A 23,871-nucleotide genomic window follows, 5' to 3' on the forward strand; every position below is an offset into this window, starting at 1 on the left:
AAGGACTTGGGCAGCTAAGATGAAACCCTATAACTTACTGGTTGAGAGTGAAGGATCTGGAGTCAGACTGCTTGGGTTCAAACCCTGGTCTCTCCACCTACTGTGTAGCTTAGAACAGGTTATTTAACTTCAATAAGCCAGAATTTCATCTTCAAAATGGGAGTTTGATAAGCCCCAAAGAATCTGAAATGGATGAAATATGATGAGAACTGTTTGTGAATTCAGGAGAGGGCTTCTAAACCTGGCCTGTTCCCTGCCTCCAAGTCCTCCATTATCATCTTCCCCTTCACATGTCCCCAAAACATATATATCAACACACACACCATTGTACACACAAACATGCACCACACACCTACACACTCTTAGTTGGAGAAAGTGGTATTAACCACTATAAGCATAGTAAATGTCACTTTACTTTAAAAAATATATATTTATTTGAGAGAGAGGGAGAGGGAGAGGGAGAGGGAGGGAGAGAGAGAGAGAAACATCAATTAGCTGCCTCCCGCACGCCCCCTCCCCCCGCCCACCAGGGATCAAGCCTGCAAACACACTGGGAATCAGACTGGTGAGCTCTCTGTGCACCGGGACAACTCTCAACCAACTGAGCCACACCAGTTACCTAGCATATGGCACTTAATAAAATAAACCTTTCTAATTGTTTATAAGCTAATTGATGTAGGGGTGGGATGACTCAAAGAGAAATAAAATATGGCTTCTGGTTTTTAAAGCAAAAAATAAATAAATAAATAAAAATAAAATAAACCTTTCTAATTTAGCACAGATTAAAACAACTCCTGGAAAGAAGTAACTGGATCCCAGACCCTGAATTCGAACTCCTTCACGCTACAAGCTCAAAAATTTTCAAGTGCTCTTTTTCCATGGGAAAATAAATGACCCACTCCCTTTCCCAGAAGTTCATGGACTCCCACAACCAGTTTAATTTATATTCCACTTTCTAATTTAGGCTCTACCAACTGTTTCCCAATTTGCTTGAGTATAAGGAATTTAAGACCAGGTAAGGGAAGGTTCATAATGCCTCAACACTGGGAATAGGTAAGTTGGATTTGAAGCAAGTGAATACGGTTCATAATACTGCTGACTCTTGAGCAACGCAGGTTTGAACTTCCCATCCACTTGTACTTGGATTCCCCCCCCCCCATAAATACCTGTACTGTTTCCCATCCATGGTTGGGAGTGTAGGGATTCTAATTGCATTGTTCTGCCATTGTATATAGGAGACTTGCGCATCCATGGATTTTGGTATTGGTGGGGGTTCCTGGAACCAATCCCCCTCCATTACTCAGAAACAAGTTTTGGGGGAGTCAAAAGTTGTACGTTGATTTTCGAATGCACCTAAGTCCTGGCCTGGGTAACCAGCTACTGGGCAGCATTTACCCAGTGGACACCAGGGGGTAGCAACAGCACACGCTCCCGGTTCCCAGGCACAAATCCTAAGGAAGCTGAAGAGTCTTCCTGACTCAGGGCCCCATCACCCATGGACAGAAAAGAGCTCCAACTCCCTGCTTCTAACTCTCCTGGAAAGATGGTCACTAGGGTTTGTGGCCCTAGATTAAACCTTTCGCCACTATGGAGCAGAGAGATCTTGCCTACAAATGAAATGAACATTTTCTCTCTCCTCTTTTCTAAACCCAGTGGAGTGGGGTTTAACTCTCTGAGGAGGTGAGAGAAGAGTCACCACAGGAAGCGAAGTCCTGCTCTCCCGCTGTTGCTGCGACTGCCCAGCAGCTCCGGCCTCCTGGCTTCCTGGGAGTCCTGTCCCCTGGGCAGACGCTTCCCACAGGTCACCCCTAGCCTCAGCGGCACAGGCCCTCCAGCCCCCCTCTAGGAACTATTTTGCTTTCTGAGCTCCTCTCCAAAGCCCACCCTTTGGAAGCTCCACCCCCACCCCGCCTGCCCCAGCTCAGAGGAGGGACAAGACCTCTCCCACCTATGCCTAAACCTCCCCTAACCCTCCTGGGGGAGCCTAACTGGGTCTTCACTCCCCATCCAGGCTCCAGGAGGGGTGGGTGAAGCTAGAACTTTCTTAATTGGTCTACCCGACACACCCCCCACACACACACACACACACACACACTTTGTCTACTGTGTCAGATAGCCATCCCCACCACCAGGAGCCCCAGTGACTCTGGGAGACAGACCATCACCATCCCGCAAGAAGGAAGGGTCTGATATCCAGTGTCCAATTATGGGGTCTGATTGGGGTTCTGCCGTCTCCCCGCCGCTAGCAGAGGTGGGGGAGGTAGGAAGGACGTGCGGAGAGGATAGGACAGCGACCAAGAGGCTCAGAAAATGTTCCCAGCAGTGCACACCCTTCCGGGAGGGTCCTGATCCCCGGACCCTGCCCCCCTCCAGCCCCGGTGCCCACCCCAAGCCTTCACAGCCCCCCACGCCTCCGCCATCCCCAGGCCGAACAGAGGAGCCCATTGTCAGAGCCCGAAGGTTCGAGGACTGGGGAGAGGAGAAGGGAAAGAGGAGGGCCCGCCAGCCCCAGCGGGTGGGAGGAATCCCCTGACTTCCCTGCCCTCCGCTCCACCCAAGGCGGGCAGGGGTTGGGGCGGGGGTTGGGGGTCTCTTCTGAGCCCCAGGTTCTGCCCAAGTCTGGCAACTGAAGGGAGAAGAGGTTCCCAGGCGAGTGAGAGACGGAGGCTTCCGGCCGCCTGCCGACCCCCGTCCTGGGCTGCGGATCCCGGGGACTTCGCGGACGCCCCGGCCTCCGGAGTGTCCCGCAGAGAGCCAGGCGGTGGCGGGAAAAGAAGGGCACCTTCGGCTAGGCGGGCCTCCCGGGTCAGGGTCGCAGCTACCCACGGGGGGTGGGGGTGGAGTGGGGGTGCGAAGGAGGGAGAGGGCTGCGGGAGAGCCAGGCCGACCGGCCGGGGGAGTCGGGGAGAGGCTCCGCGGGAGAGGGGGTCGGGGCCCGCGAGTCCCGGCAGGGGGTCGGCGCGGAGCCGGGCGGGCGCTGGGAGGCGGGGCGGGCGGCCGTCTCAGTCCTCCCTGGCGGGGCCCCGCGGCCTGGGAGCCGAGCCGCCGAGCGCCGCGGCCGGAGCTGTCCCCCCGCCAGACCCGGGAGACGCGAGCGGCGGGACGGAGGCGGCGGCGCGCCCGGCCCCGCCCGCCGGCCCCAGCGTCGGACGCGAAACCGCGCCGAGCCATGGTGAGTCCCGCATCGCCACCCCCGGGTGCCCGCCGCCTGCGCCCAGTGGGTGCCTCTGACGCCTGCTCGGGGCTGCGGGGCGCTCCTGGGACTCCCCTCCCATCCCCCTTTCTTTCCTTTGATCCGTCTGCCCCGCCGTCTGGCTCGGTCCCCGCCGGGCACTGCCCTCACCCTTTCTTTCTTCCCCCTCCTCCCCGCCCCTTCCCCCATCCTCCTTTGGTCTCTCCCCTGCTCCACACACCTCCCCGCGCCCTCCTCGGTCCTGACCTGTGCCTTCCTTTGCAGGACCTTCCCTCCCCCTCCGGGTCCCTCCTGCGGCTCGGGTGCTGCAGCGGCCCTGCAGGGGGCCGGCCTCAGGTCATGAGAACTGACCTGCCTGGAACTACCATTTTCCATCCCAGTCCCCGGCCCGGGGAACCGGACCCACCCATCCGGCCCTGGGGGACCGGCCGCCGCGGAGCCTGGGCTAGGGCCAGGGCCAGAAGCCCGGAGAGGGAAATTCCCGCGGAGCGGAGAGGTTGCCTCGGGATAGCGGACAGCATGGGGAGGGGGCCTCACGGCGCCAGGGGGCGTGACGCTGCTAGAGCAGACCAGAGGTTGGGGGAGGGGGGTGTCCCCAGCTCACGCTGCAGGGAACAGAACCAGTGTGAGGGCATTCCCGTGGCAAAGGGGAGGGAGCTCCCTGTAGGGGGCAGGGGGCCCTGGCTGCAGCCGCTCAGGGCGCGGGGAGCAGGCGGGCATGGTTCAGAGGAAGCCCATACCAACAGGAGGGGTCACTGTCCTGCGAACTTTCACTCCAGAAGTAGTCTCTGAAGAATGGCTGCAGTGGGCGCTGCCAGGGAGCTCCCACTGCGGGGGTGGGGCAGGGGGACCCGGCCTCAGGGGTGCTCGCGGCAGAGCGGGGAGGAGGGGGAGAGGCCCCGCCGGGGAGGCGCTCCCTGCGGGGAGTGGAGAAGGGGGAGGAGCACTCCCGGGGCTGCTCCTCTACTAAAGGAAGGGCACCCCCCTGGCAGGGAGGCTGGAGCGAGAAGAAAGAGGAACTGGGCCAGGGAGAGCTGACTCAGTCTCTCTGGGCTCTTCTTTGGTCCCGGCCGGCTAGAGGCCTGGTCCCGGTGCTCCTGCCCCCCGCCTGCCACCCCAGACCCCTCCTCCCCGCCCGCCGGTGTCGTTTCCTGTGGCTGAGACTCTCTCTCAGCCATGAGCTCACCGCCCCTAATGGGTTGCAGCTGCCTCGCTGCTCCAGCTCTAGCGCCCCGCTCCCCGCTGCTGGCCTCAGAGCGGACGGCCCACTCTGCCTCCCCTCCCCTCCCCCCTCCGCCCATCTCCCCCCGCCCCCCTCCCACGTTCACTGCGCTGGCCGAGTCCCCGGAACACTGGGGGTCTGTCCGCTCGCCCACACACCTTGGGGCTGGGTCTCTGTGTGACGCACGGAATGGCCCTCTCTGGAGTGGCTGCCCTAGCGTCTCGTGGTCGGGACTGGCTGGCAACTCCGGCTGGAGGGACCCAAAGCAAAATGGTATGCAGTTTTGTCTTCAGGGCCAATGCGGGGCTGGGGATCGGGTAGGTAAAGTACCGGGGAAAACTGTGCAGTGAGCATCCCCTTGCGCATTCACAGCAGTTAAACCTGGTAAAAGGAACTTCAAAGCCATCTTGAAGGAGAAATAAGTTTGCCTGAGGGGTGGTTGTTTAGAGTGTGGGATGGAGAAAGACAACCCATTAATTCACTTAGGGGGTGAGTTTGGAGGAAGTAGGGCTGAGTCTTTTGAGACTGTGGCTCCAGGTGGACATGGGCAGAGAGAGTCCTGCTGAAATCAGAAAAGATTTCAGCTCCAATACATACCCATCAAGGCCTGCTTCTCCCTTCCCCACATGTTCCTTTTGTGACTTTTTCCTGTTTCAACTGTCCCCACCCAGTTCTTTGTAACCCAATCCCACATGCTCTGGAATGGGTGATTGCTTCACAGCCACTCTGGGAGAGGGGAGAGAGGGTGCTAGAAAGATTCAAGATACACAGCCCTCTAGTCCTCCCTCCCACCCAACAACCATCTCTAGCACATGACTCATGGGTGGTGGCGCCACCTCTTTTGATGGGGGTCTCTGCAGACTCATGGATACAGAGAGAAGACTGACAGCGGTTAGAGGGGAGGACGTTGGGGGATGAGTGAGAAGGTTGAAGGGATTAACCAAAGGGAAAAAAAAGACTCCTGGATAACAGTATGGTGATTACCAGAGGGAAGAGGGGGGGGGGGAGTGGAAGAGGGAGAAGGGGGGGATAAATGGTGATGGAAGGAGACTTGACTTGGGGTGATAAACACATAATATACAGATGATGTAGAATTATATACCTGAAACTTATATAATTTTATTAACCAATGTCACCCCAATAAATTTAATTTTAAAAATTTAATAAAAAATAAAATAATTTTTTAAAGAGTTTATTTGAGCCAAACTGAGGACATGCTTGGAAGCAAGATCTCAATAGATTGAGAAAATGCTCCTGAGAATGGCAGTGTGGCCTTGCCTTATTTACATTTAGAATTAGAGAAAATGTAAGAAAGTTTACATGAAATCCACTGGTGGTAGATTAAGGAGGTAGGAGGAAGCAAGAGGGGAAGGGGGGATAACTGGGGTTGAATAAGAAGCAAAATGGAGAGATATATACTTCTTTCACATTGGCGGCTCAGGGGAGTTAACATTTAACATTACAGTAACTAGAGATAATATGCAGGCAACCAGGCAACCATGAGTTTTGGTGCACCTGCTCTGTCCTGAGGGTGCTTATGCCTCCAAGTTGTCTGGAAATGAAGATTACTCTGGCATTTGAAAGGTATGTTATCCTAGATGCACAAGAACAATGGGCAGGGCTCTGTTAATGTAAAGATTAACCTTTTACTAAGGAAGCTGTAGGTCTGGTGCTTGACTACCCACCGTGACCTACCCAGTTGGGAATGTATCAGGTGTGGTTACTATTGGCCACTGAACTTGTCAGGTCTGCTATGTAGCCTCTTTTTCATTCACAAGTAATATTTTTGCTTCTTAAAATTTTTTTTAAATGCATCTAAAACAATTAAACGTTGTATACCTCAACTGTGAGCACAAGCAAAAATATCACCCATCTTACAGGAAAACAAACTGAGGTATAGAGGTTAAATGGATGGCCTAAGATATTGTATTGTCAGTCAAAATTAAACTGCTATTTAATTTTTTTAAAAGATGGTGGGGGGGCTGTCTGTGGATGGTAGGACCTGTGAGGAGGGGCTTGCAGGGTGCTGTGTGAAAGCCCTCCACCCTCCAGAGCTCTCAGCCATAACTCAGTTTCCTGATGTCCCAGAAGCCATCTCATCTCTCCCGGGGAGGGCCTGTGCAATCACCCTGATCCTTAAGAATCAGGGATGGCCCTGATCAGAGACATGCACAACAAATTCTCCCTAGATCTCCACCGCCAAGGTCTCAGAGCTCTCTCAGGGAGTGTACTGCAAGGCCTGTGCATTCTGACCAGCCCAGCTCCGCTCCCATCCTGAGCTCATTCAGCCAGCAGTTCCTGAGTGCCCTCTCTGTGCACTCAGTGGGACCCCGGGGTGACACAGCCAGCCCCATCCCAGCCCACTCCCCAGGGCGCCATGCTTGGGTGATCTGCAGCCTGGTCTTGTCTCTCCCAGGAGCCGGAGCCGGTGGAAGACTGTGTGCAGAGCACGCTCGCCGCCCTGTACCCGCCCTTTGAGGCAACAGCCCCCACACTGTTGGGCCAGGTGTTCCAGGTAGTGGAAAGGACTTATCGGGAGGATGCGCTGAGGTACACCCTGGACTTCCTGGTGCCCGCCAAGCATCTGCTTGCCAAGGTCCAGCAAGAAGCCTGTGTGAGTGACCATGCATTCCTGTTTTTTCTCCCTTAAGATCCTCTGCCTCACTCCAGAGACTAGGCAGACTGACTAATCTCCCCCACCCAGAGACGGAGCCTCCCTGATCCTGATCTCTCCAGAGGCACAGCCCCTCAGATATTAACACACAGACACTCATCCTTCTCGAAAATTAACCCCTAAGAAATATCAAGTCCCAAACACCCTGACCCTCCAGACCCAATTCCAGACATTTTTCCCCTCATATCAATTTTTAAGATACTAACTCCCCCAGATGTGGCTCAATAGAGATCCTTCACTTTTTTTTTTAGCTATAAAACCTCCTAAGAGTCTCTGAGTCCTCCAAGACAATGGTCTCTGCTGACCAGGTCTTTGTCATGACTCAGTTCTTACTCCCACACATGGAATTAGCTTCCTACCACCGGAAAACTGACCAGTCCCAAGCCCTTCCTCTGCCACATGAACACCTGCTCCCCTGGGGTTATAACCCACCAGGCGTAAGGCCCCTCCTGCCCAGGATGGTTCCATTCTAACTGCCCCCTCCTGTTGGTTTCATCAGCAGAGGCCTGAGCGCAGCCTCCCGTCTCTCCCCCCAGGCCCAGTACAGCGGTTTCCTCTTCTTCCATGAGGGCTGGCCGCTCTGCTTGCATGAGCAGGTGGTGGTACAGCTAGCAGCCCTTCCCTGGCAGCTGCTGTGCCCAGGGGACTTCTACCTGCAAGTGGTGCCCTCCGCAGCCCAAGCACCCCGCCTGGTACTTAAGTGCCTGGCCCCGGGAGGTGGGCGTGTACAGGAGCTGCCTGTACCCAATGAGGCTAGTGCCTACCTGTTCACACCTGAGTGGCTACAAGGCATCAATAAGGACCGGCCAACAGGTCGCCTCAGTACCTGCCTACTCTCTGCGCCCTCTGGGATTCAGCGGCTGCCCTGGGCTGAGCTCATCTGCCCCCGATTTGTGCACAAAGGAAACCTCATGGTAGGACATCGGCCAAGCACGCTGCCCCCAGAACTGCCCTCCGGACCCCCAGGGCTCCCCAGCCCTCCACTCCCTGAGGACTCCCTGGGCACCAGGAGTCCAGGGGATGGGCACAATGCCCCTGCTGAAGGACCTGAGGGCGAGTACGTGGAGCTACTGGAGGTGACACTGCCCATGAGGGGAAGCCCCACGGATGCTGAGGGCTCCTCGGGCCTCTCCAGGACCCGGACAGTACCCACCCGAAAGGGTGCTGGAGGGAAGGGCCGGCACCGGAGACACCGGGCGTGGATGCACCAGAAGGGCCTGGGGCCTCCAGACCAGGATGGGGCACGCCCACCAGGTGAGGGGAGCAGCAGCAGCGGGGCTTCCTCTGGGTCTCCCCCTGAAGCTGAATCTCTCCCAGAGGCAGCAGCCCAGGAGGTATCTGAGCCCCCAGCAGAGGCTCTGGGGGAAGCCTCTGAATTTTGCCCCCTGAGGCCAGGGGAGGCTGGGGGAGGATTGGGCCAGGGAGCTGAAGGACCACCCGGCACCCCTCGGAGACCAGGCAAAGGAAACAGGAGAAAGAAGCGAGCTGCAGGCAGAGGGGCTCTTAGCCGAGGAGGGGACAGTGTTCCTGTCCCGCTAAACCCTGGGGACAAGGAAGAGACCAGCCAACAAGAAGCCCTTGTTAATCTGCCTTCACCAAATGAGCATGAGCTTCCAGGAGGCAGCCTGATTAAAGAGGAACTCGAAAGTTCGGAGAAGCCAGAGTCTGAGCTGAAAGAGGAGCCCATACCAGCAGATGAAAAGGAGCCACAGCCCCCAGAAGCCCGTGGGCCTAGAGAAGAGAAGGCCCAAGAGAGAGAGCAGAAGGGCCCGAGTCTGGTGTGCATGGCAGGTGAGGTGATACTGAGGCCAGTGGGGCAAGGGCCAGTGTAGGTTCGGCCTCAGAAAGGGGGCTGGAGGAGAAGCAGAGGTGAGGCTGGGAGCGGAACAGCCATACTCGGTCTCACTTCAGGCCCATAGCTCTGTCTGTGTCTGTGCAGGACCCACAGATCCCGAAGGGCTCCCCTCTGACCCTCCACCACCACCTCTGGAGCCTGCACAGGAAGTGAAAGGGGATAGGATCCCAGAAGAGGCACCCCCAGTTTCCATCTCTGATGACCCTGACATACCTTGGGACTTGATGGCCTCTGGATTCCTCGTCCTGACTGGTCAGTGAGCATCAGTGGTTGAAGGGAAAGGGATCAACGGAAGAGAAGCAGTTGAAGTGGGCTGCAGAGGGAGGCAGGGTGGATGGGAGGTAGCCAAAGCCTGCCTCCAGCAAGGACAGTCTGGCCATTTTGTGTCCTCAGGAGGGGTTGACCATAGTGGGCGAGCTCTGCTGACCATTACCCCACCGTGCCCTCCTGAGGAGCCCCCACCCTCCCGAGGCATGCTGAGCACTGCTCTTCATTACCTGCACTCATTGCTCAGGTAACGGAGGCCCATTGCTCCCACCCTGGGCACTAACCTCTTGGGTCCTGAGGACTTGGACCCCTCTCTTCTCGAGACACTAACCTCCTGACATCTAGGGCACGTATTTCTCAAAATTTCAAGTCATTGACTTCTGACTTTACTGACCCCCAACCCCCAGGATACCTACATAGATCCTTAAAATCAACACTGCTGACTTTTAATATCCTAAAACACTCCCTAGACCAGGGGTCCTCAAACTACAGCCCGCGGGCCACATGCGGCCCGCCGAGGACATTTATCCGGCCCGCCGGGTGTTTTTGCCGCCGCTGCCTGTCCTGCTTAGCAGCCGACTTAGCAGTGTGCATAGGAATTTGTTCATAGGTTTTTTTTTTAAACTATAGTCCGGCCCTCCAACGGTCTGAGGGACAGTGAACTGGCCCCCTGTTTAAAAAGTTTGAGGACCCCTGCCCTAGACTATCAGGACGTTGACTCACTTATTCAACAACTATTTATTGAACCCCAAGAACCTATTAGGGACGATGCTACATGGTGGCATTGAATTTATTCCCTCCAGAGCAAAGAATTCTTAATTTTCCAGACCCTGACCTGTGACCCAATAGCCATGTGAATACAGGCTGCTGATTGCTAGGTCACACCGCTTCTTGAACACACATCCCAGACTTTGGCCCTTTGCCCATTGTCTCCCAAACATACCAGGAACTAACTTCTGCGAACTAGTAACACTAAAGCCAGACCCTGTGCTACTATTCCCCCAACACACACACACACACACACACACACACACACACACACACACGCTGCCTCCCTGGCTCTTCCTGCCCCCACAGGCCTGATCTACAGACATTGGGGCTGTCCGTCCTGCTAGACCTTCGCAAGGCACCTCCCCTGCCTCCAGCACTCATTCCTGTCCTCAGTCAACTTCAGGTAATCAACCCCTTGAGACAGGTACTTCTCCTGATCCTAACTCATCCCTACTGGCCATCCCAGGCCACCCAGTTGCCCACGATTTGGGGCTTTTCTTCCTTCAGGACTCAGGAGACCCCCGTCTCATTCAGCGACTGCTGCTTCTCAGTCATAATGACCCTCCGGCTGAGCTCCATGGATTTCAGGTTTGAGCCCCTCCCACCCAGTGCCCCTCAGCAGTGGAGAGAGAAGAGGTTAGCTGGAATCCAAGGGCTAGAAACCCCCTGCCTCCATATGTCTACAGGGTGCTGAGTTGCTGTCAGAGAACGATCTGAAAAGAGTGGCCAAGTCAGAGGAGCTGCAGTGGGACTTGGGAGGTCACAGGGAGCCCTCTCCCAGCCACTGGGTAGAGACACACCAGGTAAGCTACACTTCCTCCACCCAGGACACGGGGAGCCCGGAATGACCCCGCTGAGAACACTCTAGGAGACAAGGCAGAGCTGAGACACAACTAAGGGGTTGGGAAAAAGTGGTTTCCCTTCCATTCAATTCAACAATATATACTTGTGGCTCACAAACCATGAGCAAAATATTGTGCATTACCATGCGTGGGCTACTGCGGAAATGGGATGAGTATCTTAAGCAAAAATTTTAATTGATTTTAGAGAGAGAGAGAGAAACATTGATGTGAGAGAGATACATCTATAGGTTGCCTCCTGGGGATCAAACCTGCAACCCAGATAGGTATGTGACCTGACCAGGAATTGAGCCCACGACCTTCCCATGCATGGGACGATGTTCCAACCAACTGAACCACACGGGCCAGGACTTAAATAAATTATTTTTTTAAATATATTTTATTGATTTTTTTTTTTTCAGAGAGGAAGGGAGAGAGATAGAGAGTTAGAAACATCGATGAGAGAGAATCATCGATCAGCTGCCTCCTGCACACCCCCTTCTGGGGATGTGCCCGCAACCAAGGTACATGCCCTTGACCAGAATTGAACCTGGGACCCTTCAGTCCGCAGGCCGACGCTCTATCCACTGAGCCAAACCGGTTAGGGCTTAAATAAATTCTCAATATGATATTAAGCTGCATATGAATTTTGGTGGGAGATGTCAGAAACAACTAAAGAACTGCAAAATAGCATCGCTGGGGTTCTGGAAAGAGCTGAGAGTCAGGAAGTCTGATTCTGGTTCCACATGATGTTGGATAAGTTACTGTATCCCACTTCCTGAGTTGGTGCCTTTCTGTATACCTGCTCCTTGCACCAACATCCAGGCCTCAGGATTCTCCCCCACAAAGGACATCCATTGTGATAAAATTTCTGATTCTATGAATCTAAGTGTATACAAGAAAAGAGGAGTAGCCCGGCCCGGGGTGGCTCAATATCTGAGTGTTGACTTATGAACCAGGAGGTCGTTGCTCGATTCTTGGTCAGGGCACTTGCCCCAGTTGTGGGCTCGATCCCCAGTAGGGGGCATGCAGGAGGTAGCCGATCAATGATTCTCTCTCATCATTGATGTTTCTATCTCTCCCTCTCCCTTCCTCTCAGGTATCAATTAAAAAAAAAATTTTTTTTTTTAAAGAAAAGAGGTGTAAACCTGATCTGAGCCAAGTATTAAAGGAGGTCTGAAAAAAAAAAAAAAAGAAAAAGAAGTAAAGGAGGTCTGTAACATGGTCTCCAAGTTATGTACATAGGACCTGGATCTAAATAGGCTGGGAAGCCGAAACCGGTTTGGCTCAGTGGATAGAGCGTCGGCCTGCAGACTGAAAGGTCCCGGGTTCGATTCCGGTCAAGGGCATGTACCTTGGTTGTGGGCACATCCCTGGTAGGGGGTGTGCAGGAGGCACCTGATCGATGTTTCTCTCTCATTGATGTTCCTAGCTCTCTATCCCTCTCCCTTCCTCTCTGTAAAAAGTCAATAAAATATATTTTTTAAAATAAAATAAAATAAATAAATAGGCTGGGAGGAGGGTTTTATAGGGTAAGGACCCGATGCAGATGAAGGAAAGGAGCCTCATGTTCACTAAGCTCCACAATGTGCCAGGCCCATGCTGGGTGCTTACATAGCAGCATCTCTTTAAACCTCACAAAATCCCAGATGTCTTCTTATCTGGACTTCACAGTTGAGGACACTGAGACTCAGGGGGGTTCCTGGACCTGCCCAAGGTCATACCATTAGTAAGCAACAAAGTCACGAAATGAAGCCAGCATGGCCTCCACAAAGGTCTCTGGGGCTGCCCCGCGTGCTCCTTGGGCTCCACTCTGTCCCGGGACTCCATCCCTGTGTGCGTGTTTCAGGAAGTGGCAAGGCTGTGTCGGCTGTGCCAGGGTGTGCTGGGCTCTGTGCGGCAAGCCATTGCGGAACTGGAGGGAGCGGCAGAGCCAGAGGGAGAGGTATGAAGTGAGATGGGGCAACGGGGCACGGGGTGGGGACTTTCTGGTGGAAGCCCAACTTTCAGCTGCTCCCTGCTCCCAGGAGACGGTAGGAATGCCTGAGCCCCTACAGAAGGTGCTGGCAGATCCCCGGCTGACGGAACTGCAGAGGGATGGGGGTGCCATCCTGATGAGGCTGCGCTCCACCCACAGCAGCAAGTATGAGGGAGGGGCGGGTGTGCTGGGGCAGGTGGACGTGGCGGGTGGAGACACAACAGAGGGTGGCCAATAAACCTTAGCTGCCAGAACATTCTTACTGAGCGTGTATCTGGACAAGATAGCATGCTCTTCCACTTATCATCTCATAACCCTCACAAGGTCCCTGCATGCTAGTTATGATTACAAATGGGGATTTGGCGGGTCAGAAATGTTAAATGTCTTGGCCAAGGTTAGTCAGTAAATGAGAGTTAGGATTCAAGTCCAGGCCCACACAATGACCCATGATGCTGTGCCACCTCTCTTGTTGGGATGCGATGATGGAATAGGGGTGGAGGGGCTTGACAAGGCAGTGATTCATTCTGCCCTACTCCTTCCTCAGGCTGGAGGGCCCAGGCCCAGCTACACTATATCAGGAGGTAGACGAAGCCATTCACCAGCTTGTGTGCCTGTCCAACCTGCACGTGCAACAGAAGGAGCAGCGGCAACGCCTGCACCGACTCCAGCAGGTAAACCAGGACCCCCAGACCTCTTACTCCACCTGGGGGCCTGGCCTCCAGCACCCCCCTTTCACTGATACAGTTGATGGTGTTCTCCTAACCTGGCTTGGTTGACTGGCCCTCCCTCTCTCCTTACCTCCCCTGGAGGTTAGTCGTGGTCAGTGTGAGATTCAACAAGAGGGAGATAGTATCTGTCACAGGACCAACAAAGAGAAGCCACCTCTCCCCTTCCCACTGTATGTTGGATCAGGTCTCCTTAAAGATTGTTAGAGATGGGGTCTGGGAAGAGCTGATTGATCCTGGGGTGCCTACCTCCTTAGCTTAAAAATAATAAATGTCTACTGATATCAGCTCTTTATTCTGCCACCCATGCCCCCTCAACTCTTATGTCTTTATTGATTTCAGAAGGGAAGGGAGAGAGAGAGATATATAGAAACATCACTGATAGAATCATTGATCAGCTGCCTCTTGCATGCCCCCAAAAACCAATGAGTCACTCAAGGCCACAACCCGGGCATGTGCCCTGACCAGGAATCAAACCATGACCTCCTGGCTCATGGGTCACTCAACCACTGAGCCACACCGACCAGGCTCAATTCTCTCTCCTCTCTCTCTCTCTCTCTCTCTCTCTCTCTCTCTCTGTCTCTCTGTGTGTGTGTGTGTGTCTCTCTCTCTCAGAGAGGAAGGGAGAGACAGAGAGAGATAGAAACATCAATGATGAGAGAGAATTATTGATCAGCTGACTCCTGCACACCCCCCACTGGGGATCGAGCCCACAATCTGGGCATGTGCCCTGACCGGGAATCGAACCATGACCTCCTGGTTCGTAGGTCGTATGCTCAACCACTGAGCCATGCCGCCGGGCATGGGCTCAACTCTTTATACAGTGTCATCCACCAAACCTGAGGCTGGAAAGGCCCCTTGGAAAGAGAGGGCAATGGAAGCCCTCAGTGCCTGGCAACCAAGGCCTCCTTGTGGGGGAGATTCAGGGATAAGGCTGGCTTCTCCGAACCTTGGTTCTTCTCTCCTATGGTTAAGAGCCCCTTACGGATTTGCTCTCCACCCTGCCATGTGGAGTAGAGGGGCCTTTGAAATCTGATTGCTCCTTTCTAACCCCAAGCATGGTGCGTGAACTCACATCACGGGCCTGCCTCTGGGCCTCAGGGGAAGGGTCACTTCAGGGCCAATGGCAAAAGGGTCAACTCAGGGTGTGGGAGGCAGTGGCAGGGCTCTTTGTTCCCTGGGATTTCTGCATATTCGCTCCCTCCATTCCAGTATCCAAGGGGTTGTACATCTTACTGTGTGTTTGCTTGCTTGCTTATTACCTGTTTTCTCCCACTGTTTAAAAACCGCTAGCCACAGCCCTAGCCACTTTGGCTCAGTAGATAGAGTGTCAGCCTGTGGACTGAAGGGTCCCAGGTTTGATTCCGGTCAAGGGTTGTGGGCTTGGTCCCCAATGTGGAGCGTGCAGGAGGCAACCGATCAATGATTCTCTCTCATCATTGATGTTTCTATCTCTCTCTTCCTCTCTGAAATCAATAAAAATATATTTGTAAACACACACACACAAAAGTTAGCACATAGGATTTGAAGTCTAATGTGCTCAGCTTGAGTTCTTGCTCTGCTAGGAGTAAGATGTTGGACAAGTCTTAAAGCTTCTCTGAGTTCCCAAGGCCTCAATCTGTAGAATGGAGATGATAATTACACTTACTGGGGTGCATGGACCAACCAAATGAATTCAGCAAAGGACTATGGAAGTGTTAGGTAATTAGGAGCATTCTGACTTATCCTCAGGCAGTTTCACCCAGCTTCTAGCCTTGCTTCAGAGGAAAAAATTACCATCCCTTTTTGGTCAAATATCCAAGAACCAGTGAGTCACTAGAGCCCGTAATAGGCAACTAGAGCTGCATACAGGTGCCTGTATGTGCAAACACACACGCACGCACAACCACCTCCTAAGTCCTCTCTCCAACCCTGATCCCTGGGTACCCTGCACACCCATCACTGGGCTCGGTAAATGTGAAATTTCTCCTGGCCCTCATTTCAATTCCTCATCCCCTCATCCTGCCTCAGGCTCACACCAGTTTTATTGATTTCATTATCAGGTATATCCCTGGGACCCTAACCCGCCTGCCTCAGTGCTTCCTGGCAGCCTAGCTTCCCCTTCATCTGGTGCTTCACAAAGATCTTACTTTTCTCACTTGGCCGTGTGGAAACGACTACCATTCACTGTTAGCATTCCCACTTTACCGCTGAGATCAAACAGTTCACCCGGAGTTCTGCCGATTGGGCTGGTGGGGTTGGTGCTGGGCCTCAGCTTCCTTTTCCTTCCCTCTGCAAGGCCTCTTCTCCCTCTCATCCCTGCTCTCCCACCCTGCCTGCCCAGGTGCTGCAGTGGCTCTCAGGTCCAGGGGAGGAGCAGCTGGCGAGCTTCGCTGCGCCCGGGGACTGCCTGTCTGCCCTGCAGGAGACAGAGCTCCGATTCCAGGCTTTCAGTGCTGAGGTTCAGGTGAGAAGGGGAGAGGAGCAGCAGAGAGGAGACATTCGGGAGGAAGAGGGGGGATTGAGTGGGAAAGAGGACCAGGTCTGAGCACAGCCCCCCTTCTCTAGGAGCGCCTGGCCCAGGCACGGGACGCCCTAGCCCTGGAAGAGGACACTGCCTCCCAGAAGGTTCTGGATGTCTTTGAACAGCGGCTGGAGCAGGTTGAGAGTGGCCTCCACCGGGCCCTGCGGCTACAGCGCTTCTTCCAGCAGGTGCGTGTGCGCAGCCTCCTTCTTCTGCCTGGCAGACCGATGGGACAGTTGGTAAAAGCAGGGACTCAGGTGGCCATCTCCCTGGCTTTCACTATTGGCTCTGCCACCTGCTTGCTCAATGGCCTGGGATGAGATACCCAGCCTGAGTGTGCCTCCATAGGCACCTGGCTCTCAGGGCTGCTGTGAGGACTGTACAAGCCATAAATAAAAGGCACTTAGTGCAGCGCCTCCCACTGACAAATGCTATGTGCATATTGGCTATTCTGTCACCTAGGCTGCTCTTTCCATACCGGCTTAGATGGCATGGTCAGGCGGGGATGCGGGGAGAGCGAGGGGACATGTTCTGGGAGGACGGGGAGGTGATGGGCAAGCCCTCGGGAAGGAGCCCAGACCTGTCATCGGGCAGCATGTGGGAGAGCACAGGCCTCACTCCTTCCGTTCCCATTCCCAACCCCTTTGGTCTTGTAGGCACATGAGTGGGTCGACGAAGGCTCCGCCAGGCTGGCAGGAGCGGGGCCGGGTCGGGAGGCAGTGCTGGCAGCCCTGGCCCTGCGGCGAGCCCCGGAGCCCAGCACCGGCACCTTCCAGGAGATGCGGGCCCTGGCCCTGGACCTGGGTAGCCCAGCAGCCCTGAGAGAATGGGGCCGCTGCCGGGCCCGCTGCCAGGAGCTGGAGAGGAGGATTCAGCAACAGCTGGGAGAGGAGGCCAGTCCACGAGGCCACCGGCGACGGCGGGCAGACAGTGCCAGCAGTGGAGGGGCCCAGCGGGGCCCCCACAGCCCCTCACCCAGCCTCAGCTCCCTGCTGCTCCCCAGCAGCCCCGGGCCGCTAGCAGCCCCATCCCACTGCTCCCTGGCTCCCTGTGGGGAGGACTGTGAGGAGGAGGGCCCTGAACTGGCTCCAGAAGCAGAGGGCAGACCACCGAGGACTGTGCTGATCCGAGGCCTGGAGGTCACCAGTACCGAGGTGGTCGATAGGACGTGCTCACCCCGGGAACACGTGCTGCTGAGCCGGTCCGGGGGTCCAGATGGGCCCTGGGGAGTAGGCACCCCCCGGATGGAGCGCAAGCGAAGCATCAGGTGAGAGCCCAGCCCAATCAGTACCCAGAGGCAGGCCCAACTGCCCAGCAGGAAAAGAATGACATTGTTGGGGTGGTGACTCCCTCCCACGCCCCGGTCTCCTTTGCCGCTCTTTGTTGTACCTGCAGTGCCCAGCAGCGTCTGGTGTCTGAGCTGATTGCCTGTGAGCAGGAATATGTGGCCGCTCTGAGCGAGCCAGTGCCACCTCCTGGGTCTGAGCTGACCCCTGAGCTCCGGGGCACCTGGGCTGCGGCCCTGAGTGTCCGGGAGAGGCTTCGCAGCTTCCATGGGACACACTTCCTGCGGGAGCTTCAGGGCTGTGCCACCCGCCCCCTGCGCATCGGGGCCTGCTTCCTTCGCCATGTGAGTGGCCCTTTAAGGCCTCTCCCTTCTTCCAGGTCACGTTTCAGCTCCGCCCACTTGACCCTCCTCCTCAGTGTCTGTCTCCCAACCCCGTCCCCGCCAAAACGTGTGGTCCAACACTCGGGCCTAGCGCTATTCCCTGGGCCTCTCTGGGCCTGCTCAGCCTCTGCGTCCCTGTCCCCCTGTCCACACGTGCTGCCTGGCCTTCACTCTCCACGGGAGCCCACCATTCCCTTAGCAGACTGGGTGCTCCCTGGGGACCCTGCCCCTCCTTTGGACTACAGCGAGGATGTGGAGGAGGAGAGGAAGGGGCTGTGTGCAGGGATGGCTTACGTCTTCCCTCCTGGCACAGGGGGACCAGTTCAGCCTTTACGCTCAGTACGTGAAGCACCGACACAAACTGGAGAATGCTCTGGCTGCACTCGGCCCCCCGGCCAAGGTAACCTTTTCTCCAACCCTCATGAGAAGGGGAGGGGCCAGGAAGCCCTAAAATCCACCCAAGCTCAAAATCTCTCCGGCGGGGGAGGGGGGGGGCTTTCCTGCATGTGCCCAGGAACGTGACCTACCAATAATCTCCCAGAACCTAGGTTTTATCTAGTCCCCCTGAGGGACTACTAACCAAGACTCTTGGTTCCTCTGAGCCTGCTTCTACACCGGTAAATGGGGGCAAAATTCACTATAACTAATTCACAGAGTACTGTGGGGATCAAAAGACCTCACAACAAAAGATGTGAGAGTGACTTCTAAAGTTAAAAGCCAGAGACTATAAAGGATTGTTTGTATTCCTCCTCTATTCCGTGTCAAGGTATAGAGGATGACTGAATCCCTGCATCTCTCTCTGGGGAAAGGTTTTTTGCCTTACCTTGGGGTATATCTGAGCTTCGTCTATTCCCCAAAGCCTGGAGTACCACCCACCCTCCCCACAGAGCTCAGTCCCCTCCAGGTCTGGGCCCTCCCCTAATCCCTGTCTGTCTCCTCCCCAACCTAGGGCTCCACAGAGAGTGCCCCTCACCTGCCCAGGGCCCTGCAGCAGCCCCTGGAACAGCTGGCCCGGTATGGGCGGCTCCTGGAGGAGCTCCTCAGGGAAGCGGGGCCTGAGCTGAGTTCTGAGCGCCAGGCCCTTGGGGCCGCAGTGCAGCTGCTTCGGGAGCAAGAGACCCGGGGCAGAGACCTGCTGGCTGTGGAGGCAGTGCGTGGCTGTGAGGTGAGGCCAGGCGCCAGTCACTCCCGCTCAAACTGCCCAGCCCTGTGGCCTCAAGCAGTGTGGGCTGGTGACAAGAGAACTAGACTCAAGGTCAGAGGGTCCCAAGCTGTCATTTTTAAGCAGCTGGGTGACCGTAGTCAAGTCACTGAACTTCACTTAGCTTCAGTTTCCTCATCTTTAAATAAAGAAGCTATATCCTGCTCAATATCCCATTATCCTACATCTGCCTGTGCTTACCTGTTCCTTTCCTAATTCTTCTGTTTCCCCATCCACTCTGCATTTCTTCCTGCACCTCAACACTCAACACATACCTTATTCTCCTCTACCTAATCTCTTTCCAGTCCTGAGATTCAAGAACAGGCTGAAACCTACCTCCTCTGGGATAGATTTCTTTCCCCATTAGGTCTTTATTGATTCTCTTCCTGGGGCAAAATGGTGCTTTGGTCCCCAATATTCAAAGGCTTCCCCATACGAGGCTGTAAACCCTGCTGTGCAATGTGCCTTCCATCTTTGGAGGCAAGCTGTGCTAGGCCAGCTGTGCTGCACACAGTGACCAGTAGGTGGATTCTAGGCCAAGGGCTGCCCTGATTCCCTGACTCTGTCTGAGAATGTCATTAGGCCCTTGCCCTATAAATCTCACTTTTACTTCCCGTAAAACATACACAGAGGGTTCCAGGGCCAATAACCTTCCCTTTTCCTTTCTCCAGACAGACCTGAAGGAACAGGGACAGCTCCTGCACCGGGACCCCTTCACCGTCATCTGTGGCCGAAAGAAGTGCCTTCGCCATGTCTTTCTCTTTGAGCACCTCCTCCTGTTCAGCAAGCTCAAGGGCTCTGAGGGGGGATCTGAGACCTTTGTTTACAAGCAGGCCTTTAAGGTACAATGCCTGCAGGAAGGAGAGGTGGCAAGGAACGGGTCAGGAAGTCATGCTCTTCTTGAGAACTCACGATGTTCTGTAAAGTCAACCCCAACCCGGGTTCAGAATCTGCATCATCTAGAACAGGCTTTGGCCTGCAACCAACCATCAGTTAGGGTCTCAGGGTGATAGAAGTCCGTCGTCAGTCTACTCCTTGGGGTTTTCCTTCTCATTCATGCAGGAGGCCCACGAGGCATTCCAAGCCAGAAAGAAGGAGGGCCCTTCCCATTAAGAGCACACATGCCTTTTGAGTCAGGAATGGTCCCTGGGGATGAGGAGAAAGGACATGCACATAGAGCTTAACACGGTGGAACTGAAGAAGCCAAAAGGAGGGAGGGCTTACCTTAAGGAGACAGCTCCTCTGCCCAGATAAACATCAGTGGCAACCTATGGCTATGTGGCATCATTCTAAGGGTTTCTAGACTTTGTCCAGCTCTTTGGGGGTTGAGTGGGGGAGTACAGCACAGAGGGGGGGGGGGGAAAGCCCAGGTTTGGAATAACATAGACATGAGTTTGAACCTTCCTTCTCTAATAAGCTATGATAAACCCTTGGGCAAGTTGTTTCATGTCTCTGGGCATTCCCCTTCTATAAATTATGGTTGCTATGGAGACCAAATGTAGAGCACTTGGCCCATGGTAGGTGTTGAGCAAACATTTACTGAACATCCACCAGATGCCAGACTAAGTGCAATGCTTTTCCATGTGGTACTATCTAGCCAGGACTCACTCCATCCTCACCCACTCTTTTCCGCTCTTTCTCAGACTGCTGACATGGGGCTAACAGAAAACATCGGGGACAGCGGGCTCTGCTTTGAGCTGTGGTTTCGACGGCGGCGAGCACGAGAGGCATACACTCTGCAGGCAGCTTCACCAGAGATCAAACTCAAGTGGACAAGTTCTATCGCTCAGCTGCTGTGGAGACAGGCGGCCCATAACAAGGGTAGACATGGGAAGGGTGTGCTTAGGGTCAAGATTATGGCAGGTTAGCTGGAAAGTGTGGAGACCACTTGGGAAAACAGGGTGTAGGATGGAGAAAGAAGAATGACTTATGAGAATATTCAAGATACGATTTGAGAAAGATAGCTGAGATACAAAGTAGTCTAAGGTGAACCAAAAGGAAAGAGGAATCTAACAAATCTCAGGGAAGCAAGAGCAAATGGCTGGGCAAAAGAGAGAGAGTATGCACTGGACCTGGGTCACAGACTTACTTGCTGTGCGACCTGAGCTCGTTTGTTTTGGTCCTGCATCTGCTTTTTGTGCTTTTTTAAATTCTCTGAACCTCATTCCACTCATATGAAAAAAATGGAAAGGAATATCGACAGCTCAGTGTGTTGGGGAATATTAAATAAGGTGATATATATATGGAAGCACTTGGTAAACTGTAAAGGTATGTAAAAATGTGAGTTTTGCTTTTAACACCCAAGATAAAAGAAAAGTTGTATCAGAAGAAAAGTTGGGCAGCTAGAATGGTAAATGGGGAGGATGAAACTACAGGAGGTAAGAGGCAGGTGTCTGAGGAGGAAGTTGAGGACCACCATTTCCATCCATGTCGGGACAGACCCCCGGAAGAGTGACAAGAGACACCAGAGGAATGAGAGGGAGGAATAAGAGTTGGAAAGGAGCAAAGAAGAGTCAGCCCTAACAGGGCTAGGGCTGGAGCAGAGAAGGGGCAAAAGGAGGTTGGTAACAGGGTCTCTGTTCCCTAGAGCTCCGAGTGCAGCAGATGGTCTCGATGGGCATTGGGAATAAGCCTTTTCTGGACATCAAGGCCCTTGGGGAGCGGACGCTGAGTGCCCTGCTCACTGGAAGAGGTGAGGGCCACAATGCTGGGGAGTGGACCCCAGAGTCAAGACCTTGACAGTGAAGGCACAGTTGGGGAAGCGTGGTACAAAGTGAGGAAGGGTAACGAGTGGATGTCTTCCCAGAAATTGTGGAACTGATTGGGAAGCCCTCTAGGAAACTTAGGGTCATTTCAGGGAGCCAGGAGGGCTTTCCCACACCAGCACCCCACCCCTCCCCCACCCCCACTCTCTGCAGCCGCCAGGACTCGGGCCTCTGTGGCCGTGTCATCCTTTGAGCATGCCGGCCCCTCCCTTCCGGGCCTCTCACCGGGAGCCTGCTCCCTGCCTGCCCGCGTCGAGGAGGAGGCCTGGGATCTGGACGTCAAGCAAATTTCCCTGGGTGAGGCACCTCTCAAGGGGTGGCTCCCCCCAACAGCTGGGTCATCATTGTGATGTTCAGGCTGCTTGCTGCTGAGCAATTCCTTTTTCTAGCCAAGTAGCCCCATTGCCATGACAACTATTTACAGCTTCCCCATTGCTAAAAGAGCCCTCCATCTGGTTGCTAGGGTACTACTACAGCAGCCTGTTGCTATGAAGCACTTCCTCTGTACCTCTCTCTAGCTCTCCTTGGGTTTCTATGGAAACTGCCTCAGCTTCCTGTTGTACCCTCCTGGTTCACCAAGGCAATCCTTATAGTTTCCTGTCGCTTCTTCCCTGGTTGCTCTAATGACGCTGCTGACAATTTCCTGCCTCTTGGTAGGGGGGTTCTCTTGCAAGTGGATTGCTATGGTGACTCACAGCTTCCTGTTGCTATAGAGCTTTTTCTTCCCTGATGGAGCAGCTTGGTTGCTTAAGGTAATCTAGGAGTTCTGTACCCTGCTCTCACCCTCGCTTCCCCTCTAGCCCCAGAAACACTTGACTCTTCCGGAGATGCGTCCCCAGGACCAAGAAACAGCCCCAGCCTGCAACCCCCCCACCCTAGGAGCAGCACTCCCACTCTGGCCACTGGAGGGATCTTGGGGCTCTCCCGGCAGGTAAGTCTCTGCAATCGAGCTAGGGCTGGGTGACCTCTTCAGCCACTCTTTGGGTGGGCTCTTCTAATCTTTCAACCCATGAGGGCAGGGGAACCAGTGAGGCTGTGCTGCCAGCAAGGCTACAGGCTGGATACAGTCTGCCTTTGTCCTCTCCCCCACCCCTGGCTGAGAGGCACTGCGGTCAGAAGTGAAAAGGAATCTTTAATAAAGAGCATACTGCAGGAGTGGGTGGGAAGGGGAGAGTGCCAACAGCCTGGTTTGGACTTGGATTAAATCTGGGAGGAAAAACATGAATTGACAGGTGGGATGTCTGTGAGAGAGAGATGGAACGCAGGGAAGAGGTCATTTCTTCTCCTTTTAATTCACTGCAGTTTCTCTCCCCTAAGAGTCATGCCCGAGCCTTGAGTGACCCCACCACGCCTCTGTGACCTGGGTGAGTCAGTACCCCCTTTCTACCACCTCCACACTCCTTCCCTCTTGCATGTACCATCCTTCCTCCCCACCACTGCTTCGGAGTCAGCCTCTTCCCTCTCCCAACCCATCTCCCTCTTCTCTCCTGGTTTCTAGAGAAAACCCAGAACTTGGCTACAGCCCCTCCTCTCAGCACATTTTGGGCTGGGCTGGCCGTGGGACATAGTGAAGGCCTGGAAGAGCACTCACTTCCTTCCCTCTGCTTCCTGGACAGAGCGGTCAAAGGACCAGCGTGTTTCCCTGCTACCGCTGTCTCTGTTGCTCTCCCCAACTGGGTGCCTTCCTTCAGGAACCAAAGCAGCCATACTCGCTTGCCTTCGTCCCCAGGAGGTGGGGGATTATCCCTGGCCCAGTCCTTCCCCATCCTGGGCCACGGCTCACTCCCAGGGCACAACCCGTGTCAGGCTCCCCGGGTGACCGGTGTTTCCCCTTCTTCCCACCCCGACTCTCCCTGAGGAGACCCATCCCTGCCAGGTTACCCATAATTCCTAGTGACTCCATTCTGGGGGGTCATAGGAAATGGAGCTATGCAAACCAATATATGAGGGTGGGGCGGGAAGCTGCAAACTTTATATGTGTAATTACTGTTATTATAATCCTGTTGTTATATTAAATGTATTTACTCACACATTGTGTCCAAAGAGCTAGAAGCTGTCCTCTGGGTTGAGGTGATGATACTAACTTGAACACTTCCCCTCAACCAAAGCTCGGCGAGGGCCGGGCCTAAGAGAATGTACCTTCTCCACAGTGGTTCCCAGAGACTCATTGCACCCTTTGAAGCTCCTCCTCTCACAATACACCCACGTC

At 54.5% G+C, this 23,871-nt stretch overlaps 1 protein-coding gene across 4 annotated transcripts; it reads left to right on the top strand.

Annotated features, from left to right (window-relative positions):
• Positions 1-3,076: 3,076 nt before the first annotated feature.
• Positions 3,077-23,026, top strand: ARHGEF40 (Rho guanine nucleotide exchange factor 40). Of its 4 annotated transcripts, none has more exons than XM_028136737.2 (23): positions 3,077-3,172; positions 6,832-7,029; positions 7,626-8,880; positions 9,029-9,196; positions 9,338-9,458; positions 10,289-10,385; positions 10,490-10,570; positions 10,669-10,785; positions 12,671-12,766; positions 12,849-12,964; positions 13,344-13,470; positions 15,848-15,970; positions 16,072-16,215; positions 16,684-17,294; positions 17,423-17,657; positions 18,010-18,096; positions 18,646-18,861; positions 19,569-19,739; positions 20,541-20,718; positions 21,485-21,589; positions 21,816-21,959; positions 22,463-22,593; positions 22,965-23,026. In XM_028136737.2, the coding sequence occupies exons 1-23, from the start codon at positions 3,170-3,172 to the stop codon at positions 23,019-23,021; spliced, it is 4,581 nt and encodes a 1,526-aa protein (XP_027992538.2). In that variant the 5' UTR covers positions 3,077-3,169; the 3' UTR covers positions 23,022-23,026. The 4 variants fall into 4 exon arrangements, with proteins under 4 accessions (XP_027992538.2, XP_027992539.2, XP_054572381.1 ...); XM_028136738.2 differs by having other exon boundaries at positions 3,151-3,172; positions 22,980-23,026; XM_054716406.1 differs by lacking the exon at positions 21,816-21,959 and having other exon boundaries at positions 3,151-3,172.
• Positions 23,027-23,871: the final 845 nt, after the last annotated feature.

This window comes from Eptesicus fuscus, chromosome 5, assembly GCF_027574615.1.
Source record: "Eptesicus fuscus isolate TK198812 chromosome 5, DD_ASM_mEF_20220401, whole genome shotgun sequence".
In the NCBI taxonomy this organism is placed as follows: Eukaryota; Metazoa; Chordata; class Mammalia; order Chiroptera; family Vespertilionidae; genus Eptesicus; species Eptesicus fuscus.